This window comes from Petaurus breviceps, unplaced genomic scaffold, assembly GCF_028583685.1.
Source record: "Petaurus breviceps papuanus isolate PSGF00001 unplaced genomic scaffold, PetGlider_PUasm1.0 126, whole genome shotgun sequence".
Classification (NCBI taxonomy): domain Eukaryota; kingdom Metazoa; phylum Chordata; class Mammalia; order Diprotodontia; family Petauridae; genus Petaurus; species Petaurus breviceps.
The window spans coordinates 75,656,886-75,667,622 of NW_027185655.1; the positions used below are offsets into that span (position 1 = coordinate 75,656,886).

The 10,737-nt window shown below is 38.2% G+C and overlaps 1 protein-coding gene across 5 annotated transcripts in view; it reads left to right on the plus strand.

The window, feature by feature from the left end:
- Window positions 1-10,737, plus strand: part of NEK1 (NIMA related kinase 1) — a 186,319-nt gene that overhangs the window by 127,170 nt on the left and 48,412 nt on the right. For 4 of the 5 annotated variants that reach the window (XM_069097133.1, XM_069097141.1, XM_069097148.1 and 1 more), the window contains 2 exons: window positions 2,243-2,308; window positions 2,390-2,612. The exons of the other annotated variant lie outside the window; for it this stretch is intronic. In XM_069097133.1, the coding sequence (XP_068953234.1) occupies window positions 2,243-2,308; window positions 2,390-2,612 (289 nt within the window). The remainder of the gene's footprint in view (window positions 1-2,242; window positions 2,309-2,389; window positions 2,613-10,737) is intronic. 5 annotated transcript variants of the gene reach the window in all.

Below are 10,737 nucleotides of genomic sequence, written 5' to 3' on the forward strand. Positions count from 1 at the left end.
CTTTATCAAAGCAGATCTAAGAACCTGTGTGAGCAGCCACCCTGGGGACCCTGGGGTGCTTGCTGATACAAGTCATTAGCTTCCATTTGCTCCAATCTAATTCTGAAGCAGTGATTCTCCTCATTGAGCTTTTGAGATTCTTTTTCCATCTGGCAAATTCTGCTTTTTAAGGCATTCTTCTCCTCATTGCCATTTTGAGCCTCCTTTGCCATTTGAGTCGGTTTGTTTTTTAAGGTTTTGTTTTCCTCAGGCTGTTGACTCTCATTTCATAATTTTCTTGCATCGTTCTCATTTCTCTTCCCAGTTTTTTCTCCACTTCTCTTATCTGCTTCTTAAGGTCCTCTTTGGCCTGTAACCAGCTTTTATTTTCCTTTGAAGCCTTTGGTGCAGGAGTTCTGACTTCACTGTTTTCCTCCTGTTCCATGCTTTTGCTCCTTTTTGTCCCCAAAATAGGAGTGTAATGTTGGAATCTTCTGTCTTCTTTGTTTCCTTTGCCTGCTCATTTTGCCACTCAATTACTTGACTTTTGGGCTTTTTGCCACAGTAGGACTCTGCCACCAGACGGGGGAGCTTTCGTCCCAAACGCTGGGGTTTTCTCAGCTGCAGGAGGTATTAGATGGGTGCCCTCTCTGAGGTCTCCACACACTCTGTCAAGCTGGACACACACCCCAGGACCTCCACCCTAGATTTCAATACAGATCCAAGCAGATTAAAGCAAGAGTGATTACCCCTCAGACTGGTGTTTGGTCCCACTACACTCTGCAGGCCAGGAGCTGAAGCTGCCACGTGGTGCTGGCTGGCTGTGCTGGCATCTCAGCGGCTTCTCCCCCCGGGGGTAAAAGCCACGCACTCCCACTTACTGGTCCCAAAGTCCAGACTGCACTGGCCTCTCACTTTGTCCTTAGCATCTGTGTGTTGATAAATCTGGAAACTGCCACCGCTGCTGCTGATCTGGAGTCCCTCTGGCCGGTGGCTGGGCTTGGCTCCCAGAGCGCTGTGCTGGATTCCTGCCGGCCTGCAGGGCTGTCCTCAGCGGGAGGTTAGCTTCTCTGTGTCATTTTGTGGGTTCTGCAGCTCCAAAATTTGTTTAGAGTTCCCTTTTTACGTGGATTGGGGAAGGTGGAAGCCAGAGGGAAGGTCGTGCTTCTACTCCGCCATGGCTCTGCCCATCTTATTTACTTCTAACATTGCTAAACTGATTAGTCTTATGTCCTTTTTTTCCCCAAGTGGTACAAAATTTGAAGTAATACTCATTTGCCAAATAGTTTTTCTTTCTATACTGACATTAGTAAACATTTCTTAATTCCTACTTTGAAAACTTTCTGAGTCTTGAAGTTTTTGCTTTCATATCTTTTTGTACTTACTAATTTCTTTTTCTGGATTTTCTTATAAACTCTAGAGAAGAGGTGGGGCACCTGTGGCCTTGAAGCCACATGTGGCCCTCTAGGTCCTCAAGTGCAATCCTTTGACTGAATCCAAACTTCACATAATAAAGTGAATTTGTAATTCTTATTTAATTTATAATCAAGTTATTAATTTATAATTAAGTTATAATTCTATAACTTAATAAAATGATTTGTTCTATAAAACTTGAACTCAGTCAGAAAAACCACACCTGAGGACCTAGAAGGCCACAGGTTCCCCACCCCTGCTCTAGAGGCTTAGATTTTGGTGAGTAGACTAATCAAAAGAAAAATTGAATATTTGCTGTCTTCCAAACAAATAATTCAGTTCTCATTTTTCATTGTTGCTTTTGTTTTTTGAAATAGAAAGCAGTCTACCCAACTCACAATTGCATGATAATATAGGACAGAGAAAATATCAATAAGTTCAAATACTGTTTAAAAAATAAGCTAATTTTTTATTTACATTGAGTCACTTCAACTACTAAATCTTTAGTGAGATGATAACTTGTTAATAGAAAAACTTGAATTATGTTCATTTCATTTCATTGTCCTTTCTCTGGTGGAGTTGAAATAGTCCTTTTCCCTTTCTTCCCTCCCCTCTCCACATATTTGATCAAATAGTTGAAAATTGGCCTGTAGGCTTTATATTGAGCTTATTATTTGATTGACTTTGAAATGTTTTTAACGTATTTAAAATAAATCAAGCTTTGCAGAAATGAACAAATTAATACGGAGAGATTCATAATGGAGGGCCAGGGAATCATAAATAATAACAGACTTTTTAAGGAAGAATTTTTTTCTGATATGTCTTATCTTGTATCTTTCTGATTTTAAAGAATGGAAGTTTAATTGACATTCAGGAAACTTCTGAAGAAATGGAAATGACTGATAATGCTCTTTCAGTAAGTAAAACTTTGTTAGCTTTCTCTCTTCACCCTTTTTTTATATAAATATTTCAAAATATGAGACTATTACAATTGCAGAATAAACGAGAGATACTGCGTAGACTAAATCAAAACCTCAAGGCTCACAAAGAGGAAGAAGAAAAGACACAAACTTCTGAAATTTGTAAAATAACTATTAATGAAGACATTAAGGAGTATCAGGAAGAAAAATCTGTAATATCAGAACGTAAGAAATGGGAGGCAGGAAGTCAACTGGAAATTCCTCTAGCCAAAATAACTATGGAAGAGACCTTTCTTACAGGTGAGAATAATTACAAAATTGCTGGAGATTATCTCATTTTCAAAGCAAAGCAATTACTTTACATTATTTATGTTAAATCATGCAAAGGGAAATGTTCATTTATTGAAATAAAAGGCAAATGTTGCTCATTTGATTAATATACATTTTTGTGCCCATAAGGAACTGAATCAGGGAAGGAAAATTTTCTTTTTTTTATTTAATATTTTATTTTTTTTCCCTATTTACATGTAAAAACAATTTGGAACTTTAACTTTTAATTCTTTTTTTTTAATTTTTGAGTTCCAAATTCTCTTTCTCCTCCCCTTCCCCCCTCAAATTGAGAATGCAAGCGATTTATTATAGGTTATTTATGTGCAGTGATGCAAAACCCATTTCCACACTAGTCATGTTGCAAAAGAAAACACAGACCAAAAAATCCCAAGAGAAATAAAGAAAAAGTATGCTTCAGTCTGCATTCAGACTCCATCAATTCTTTCTTTGGAGATAGATAACCTTTTTTCACTACAAATCCTTCAGAATTGCCTTGGATCTTTGTGTTGCTGAGAATAGTGAAGTCATTCATATTTGATCATTATACATTATTGCTGTTTTTTACAACAATGTTCATTTCACTTTATATCAGTTCATATAAGTCTTTACTTATTTAAGTCAGTCTTTCCAGGTTTTTCTGAGAGCATCTTGCTCATCATTTCTTATGGCACAATAGTATCCCATCACAATTTTATACCACAAATTGTTCAACTCATTCCCCAATTGATGGACATATCCTCAATTTCCAATTCTTTGCCTCCACTAAAAGAGCTGCTATAAATATGGTTTTTTTAAATATGTAGGTCCTTTTCCTTTTTGTTTTTTATCTCTTTGGAATATAGACTTAGTAATAGTATTGCTTGGTCAAAAGGTATCTATGGTTTTGTAGCTCTTTGGACGTAGTTCCAAATTGTTCTACAGAGTGGTTGAATCATCATAGCACTTCATCTACAATGTATTGGTTTCTCAGTTTTCCCATATTCCCTCCAACATTTGTCATTTTCCTTTTCTATTGTAATAACCAGTCTGATAGGTATGGGGGGAGGTGCCTCAGTTGTTTTGATTTGTATTTCTCTAATCAATAGTGATTTAGGACACTTTTTCATAGAATTATAGATGGCTTTGATTATTTTGTCTGAAAACTGCCTGTTCATAACCTTTGACCATTTATCAATTGAGAAATGACTCTTAATTTTATGAATTTGATGCAGTTCTCTATATATTTGAGAAATGATGTCTTTATAAGAGAAACTAGTTGTAAATTTTTTTTCACAGTTAATGATTACTATGTATTTCCCTCCATCCTGTTTTCCCTGTTTTTCCTACTTTCTCTGTCCATTCACAAAAGTGCTTTGTTTCTGACTTCTGCCTCCTCTAGTCTACCTTCCCTTCACTCAGTGCTCTATTCTCACCCCTTTATCCTCTCTCTTTCCCCTCCTGCTTTCCTGTATGTCAAGATAGATTTCTATACCCAGCTGAGCCAGTTCCGATTTGAGTAAGATTCATGTATTTCCCCCACCTCCTGTTTTCTTCTCCACTATAAAAGCCCTTTCATGCTTCTTTTTATGTCAGACAATTTACCCCATTCTATCTTTCCCTTTCCCTTTTTTCCAGTGCATTCCTCTTTATCATCCCTTAACTTTATTCAACTCACACCCTTGCACTCCACTCTGTCCATGTATATTCCTTTTAACTGCTATAATAATGAGAAAATTTTTAGGAGTTACAAATATCATTTTTCCATGTAGGGATGTAAAGAGTCTAACCTTATTGAATCCCTTATGATTTCTCATTTCCTGGATACCTTTCTACGTTTCTCTTGAGTCTTATGGTTGAAAGTCAGCTTTCTATTCAGCTTTGGTCTTTTCTTCAGAAATGCTTGAAAGCCCTTTATTTTACTGAATGTTCATTTTTCCCCCTTGAAGACTTCTACTCAGTTTTTTTTTTTTTTTTTTGCTTTTTGGAGAGGGGAGGGCAGGGTAATTGGGGTTAAGTGACTTGCCCAAGGTCACATGGCTAGTAAGTGTTAAGTGTCTGAGGCCAGATTTGAACTCAGGTCCTCCTGACTCTAGGGCTGGTGCTCTATGCTGTGCCACCTAGCTGCCCCTTCTACTCAGTTTTGCTGAGTAGGTGATTCTTGGTTGTAATCCTAGCTCTTTTGTCCTCCAGAATATCATATTCCAAGCCTTCCAGTCCTTTAATGTAGAAATTACTAAATCTTGTGTTATCCTTATTCTGGCTCCGAAATATTTGAATTGTTTCTTTTTGGCTGCTTGCAATATTTTCTCCTTAACCTGAGAGTTCTGGAATTTGATTAAAATATTACTGGGGGTTTTAATTTTGGCATTTCTTTCAAGAGTTGATCAGTGGGTTCTTTCGGTTTTTATTTTAGCCCCTGGTTCTAGAATATCAGGACAGTTTTTCTTGATAACTTCTTGAAAGATGATATGTAGGCTTATTTTTTTTTTTTGACCATGACTTCCAGGTAGTCCAATAATTCTTAAATTCTCTCTCCTGGATCTGTTTTCCAGGTCAGTTGTTTTTGCAGTGAGATGGTTCACATTTTTATCAATTTTTTCATTCTTTGATTTTGCTTTATTGTTTCTTAATGTCTCATAAAGTCATTAGTTTTCACTTGCCGAATTGTAATTTTTAAGGAATTATTTTCTTTAGTGAATTTTTGTATGTCTTTTTCCATTTGGCTGATCTGCTTCTCAAGGCATTTTTTTTAGTGAATTTTGTGCCTCTTTTATCATTTGACATATTCTGTTATTTAATGTGTTCTTTTCTTTTATATTTTCTTACACCGTCTTTGCCAAACTGTTGATTTTTTTTTCATGATGTTCTTGCATCGCTCACATTTCTCTTCCCAGTTTTTCCTCTATCTCTCTTAATGGAAAATTGTTTTACCCTGTCCTTTTGTGGGTTCTACCATTCCAAAATTCGTTTTGGAGTATTATTTAAAGTTGTTTGGAAGGGTTTTGGGGAGAGCTTAGGTGAATCTCTGCCTTTTTTCCACTATCTTGGCTCTGCCTCCTGGAAAGGAAATTTTTATAGAAAAAAATTAATTTTTTATCTAATCATCACTGAGAAAAAACTTGGGGTGTGTGAAGTTAATTATTTGCCAAAATTAAAGTTTTTGTAATTGAATAAAGATGAATAATGCTGTCTTTGTGTTGATTAGCCACTCATAGAAGTCTGAGCCACCAGAGTTTATAAGGAAATCCAGAAAAAAGCAGTTAGCAAGTACCAAAAAATACAAAAGCAAAAGTTTCTAGGATAGAAAGTTTTCAAAGTAGAAATTAAGAAATGTTTACTAATATCAGTAAAGAAAGAAAAACTATTTGTAGGACTTATATCAAATTGCATGCCACCATGTGTGGGGAGGGGGGAGGAAAAAAAGGGAGAAAATTTGGAACTCAAGGGATTGTGGAACTGAATGTTGTAAACTAAAAGATTTTTTAAAAAGGGAGGGAAAAGAAAAAGAGCAAGAAGTATTATCAAGTTGTATCAACAAGTATTTTGTACTGCTTAGGGAAATAAAAAAAAGAATGTGTCCTTGGATCTACCCCTTTGCACTTGGTGGGGCAAGAGGTGGGGGCTGGTCTTGTGATTTTGTCAGTGTAGGAAGCCCCTGGTAGAAAATTCCTTTTCCCAAAGCAGAGTGTCCCCAGTTCTGCAACTGAGAGAAGTGGTGATCTGTTGGAGGAGATGGTATGGAATGGCATCACCCAAGCAAATAGAGGTATTCGCTTTGGTAAGGAATAAATCCAAATCATCATGTGAGACAGAGGTGAAGGAAGAGATAGTGGCAGAAGGCACCTAAGTGATATGAATGAGGAAGAGGAAAGAAGAGGGAGTTCATCATGAATATCCTCAATTTTTTCTGTAAAATATGGTGTAGGGCTTTCAGCTGAGAAAGTGGGAGGAGAGGAGCAACTGAGTCTTAGAAAGTTGCCAGTGACCCTGAGAATTTCAGTGACTTGCTCAAGATCACAATCATATAGACAGTTTGTGAGACTTGAACCCAAGTCTTCTGACTCCAAGGTCAGGCTTCCATGAAAGCAGACTAGAATTTCTTTTTTTTTTTGTTTTGAGGGGGAAGGCAAGGCAATTGAGGTTAAGTGACTTACCCAAAGTCACACAGCTAGTCAAGTGTCTGATTTGAACTCAGGTCTTCCTGACTCCAAGGGCTGATGTTCTATTCACTGTGCCACCTAGTTGTCCCAAGAATGTCTTTATTCCTTAGATAGTCTTTGTATGTTCCTTTTCCTTAAAAATTCATCATTTTGTGACGAACCTTATCATCAGCATCTCTAAACTTACTTAGCCTGGTCTCCAGGCAGTAGACATGTCTATCATTGAGATCAAACTTAAGTTATATCAGCAAGCATATATTAAGTGTCTACTCTGTGCCACATTCTGTGCTAAATACTAGGAACACACACACACACACACACAAAAGCACAGTCCCTCCCTTCAAGGAGCTCACTCACAATCTAATGGAGGAGGCAAAATCCAAGTAACAGTGTACAAACAAGAAATATACAGGATAAATTGGAAATAATCTTAGAGGGAAGGCACTAAAATTAAGGACTGGAAAAGACTTCTTGTAACAAATGGGATTTTAGTGAGACTTGAAAGACAAGAGGTCCATCTGCATTAGTGCAAAGCAACTTCTGCCTCCTGCTGCACTTACCAGCACAGTCTCCAAAATCTCAAAAAATGTGGAAGACTTCTAGGTGTGAGGAGGAGTGAACTTCTCTCTGTCCTTGAACCATTCCTCTCCTACTGTGCCTGTCCCCTGTGGGAAGAGGAAAAGGAAAGTAGGTGAGGAGCAGGTCTTTCATCCCGTGCTGTGCTGTCTCCGGCCTAGTCTCCATCTTTCAGAGGGAAAAGGAGAAGTGAGATCTCCCATCAGACCATGTGCCTGTCTTCTTGTGCTTTGTTTGTCTCCTATCTGTTCTCCATCATCCTATTAGAAGAGGAATGGTATTTTCCACTCTTTGATGAAATTTTTATATCTGGTCATCATACCCTGCACATTACAGTGACTCCAGACCCCTTATAGGTCATCCTCTCAACCCCAGTTTCCATTCCCACTCCCCAATTCCTTTTTCCCATCCCCATCAACCCTACTACCCCGAAATCTCAAAAAAATGCCACCCACTTTTTCCACTGTGCCCCTTAGAATACCAGTTCCATAAGCAACAAACTTCAATTCATTCTAAATCTTTTCCTTCCCTACTCTCTCCATCTTTTAACAATCACTGCAACCTTACTTCCCTTGATGACACAGTATCCCTGCCTACCCTTTCTAGTTACTGACTGTAGTACTCATTTCACTCATTCCTCTGGACTTACTGGTTGAGGCAGAGGAGTTGGAACACTCCTTAATCCCCACTGCCATTTCCCAGGTACTCCTCCTACCTCCATCACTCAGTAACCTCTCCGCCTTTGAGGACCATGTTATTCATATCTATCATCCAATCAAATCCTAGTAGCTGTTGTCTACAGACCTCCCAAGTCTCTCCCTTTCCTTCCTCAATGAGTTTAGAACCTGACTCACAAATTTTCTTTCCTTCCCAATTCCATCCCTCATGCTAGAGGACTTCAGTATAAATGTTGGCTCTCTCAAATACCCTAACCACTCAGATCCTCAAACAATCTCTCATGTACATCTTCTTCTCTCCTCTGACAGTGCCACCCCCTCATCACCTCATGTCTGAACTATTGTAATAGCCTGCTGGGGTCTCTCCTCATTCCAGACCATTCTCCATTCATTCGCCAAAGTGATTTTCCTAAAGTTCAGGTTTGACTACGTCCGTACTCCATGATTCCTCCCTTCTCTTCATTCAGTAAACTCCAATGGCTCCTCATCTCTAGGATTAGGTGTAAAATCCTGTTTGGCATTCAAAAGTTCTTCATAATAACCTTGCCACTTCTTAGTATTTTTTACACCTTACTTCTCTCCAAGCACTTTTGAATCCACTGATACTAATTTGTCTCCTTGCTGTTCTCTAAACAAGATACTCCCTGCATCTCGTCACCTGAGGCATTTTCTCTGACTGTCCCCCATGCCTCAAATGCTCTTTTGACTTCACATGACTTCCCTGGCTTCCTTCAAGTCCCAAGTAAAATGCCATTTCTTTTTATTTTACTGAAAGTCTTCCTAAATCATTCTTGATTCTGGTTCCTTCCCTGTATTGATTGCTCCCTATTCATCCTGTGTATAGGTTTGGTTTCTTACATGTTCACATCTTGCGCCTCCCGTTAGACTGTAAGCTCTTTGAGGACGGGCAGTGCCTTTTGTCTTGACATCCACAGCACTCAGCACAGTGCCTGGCGCATGCTTATTGACTGACTAAGATGTGAGAGACAGCCAAAAATGCAGTTGGGAGATGAAGTGTCTTTTTTTTTCCCCCTAATCCTTTATTTATTTATTTATTTGTTTGTTTGTTGTTTTCAACATTCATTTCCACAAGATTTTGAGTTATAAATTTTCTCCCTGTCTTCCCCTTACCCTCCACCCCAAGATAGCCAGCCTACTGAATACCCCTTCCCCCAATTGTCTCTTATATCCTCCCCCTTCTCCCTTCTAACTTTCTAGTAAGGCAAGATGGATCTCTATACCTCAGTGCCTGTATATCTTATTTTCTGGTTGCATGTTAAAAAATCCAGATTCTTTTCCTTCTTCCCTCCTCATCCACACCCACTGGGAAGACAAGCAGTTCAGTGTAGGTTGTACATGTGTAGTTATATAAAACGTTTCCATAGTAGTTATATTGTTAAAGACTAACTACAGTTCCCTTCATCCCATCCCCTCCCATTTATTCTGTTTTCTCCTTTGACCCTGTCCCTTTTCAAAAGTGTTTTCTTCTAACTACCCTCTCCCCCAATCTGCCCTCCCTTCTATCATCCCCCCTCGTATTCCCTTTCCCCCTACTTTCCTGTAGGGTAAGATATCCAATTGAGTGTGTATATTATTCCCTCCTTAAGCCAAATTTCAGTGAGAGTAAGGTTGACCCATTCCCTTTCACCTTCCTGCTCTTCCCCTCTGTTGTAACAGTTTTCTCTTGACTCTTTTATATGAGACAATTTACCCTGTTCTGTCTCTCTTTCTCCTCCCATTATATTCCTTTCTCACCTCTTAATTCTATTTTTTAGATATCCCTTCATATTCAACTGATGCTGTGTTCTCTATGTATCTATAAGCATATACACATGTATTTATACACACATACACCCTCCTACACATACATACATACATATGTGCATACGTGCATACATGCATACATATTCCCTTCAACTATCCTCATACTGAGAAAAGTCTCATGAGTTATAATTATTGTCTTTCCAGATAGGAATGTAAATAGTTCCACTTTAATAAGTTCCTTGTGATTTCTTTTTCCTGTTTACCTTCTCATGCTTCTCTTGCTATTGTATTTGAAAGTCAGATTTTCTGTTCAGCTCTGGTTTTTTAATCAAGAGTACTTGAAGGTCCTCTATTTCATTGAATGACCACATTTTCACCTGAAGCATCATATACTCAGTTTTGTTGGATAAGTGATTCTTGGTTTTAGTCCTAGCTCCTTTGACCTCTGGAATATAATATTCCAAGCCCTTTGATCTCTTAATGTAGAAGCTGCTAGGTCTTGTGTTATCCTGATTGTGTTTCCACAATACTCAGATTGTTTCTTCCTGACTGCTTGTAATATTTTCTCCTTGACCTGGGAACTCTGGAATTTGACTATAATATCCCTAGGAGTTTTCTTTTGGGGATCTTTTTCAAGAGGTGATCAGTGAATTCTTTCAATTTCTATTTTGCCCTCTGGTTCTAGAATATCAGGGCAATTTTCCTTGAGAATTTCTTGAAGGATGATTTCTAGGCTCTTTTTTTGATTATGGCTTTCAGGTAATCCAATAATTTTTAAATTATCTCTCCTGAATCTATTCTCCAGATCTGTGGTTTTTCCAATGAGGTATTTCACATAGTATTCTATTTTTTCATTTGTTTGGATCTCTTTTTTTTTTTTTTAAAGCAATCGGGGTTAAGTAACTTGCTCAAGGTTACACGGCCAGTTATTTCTGGGTG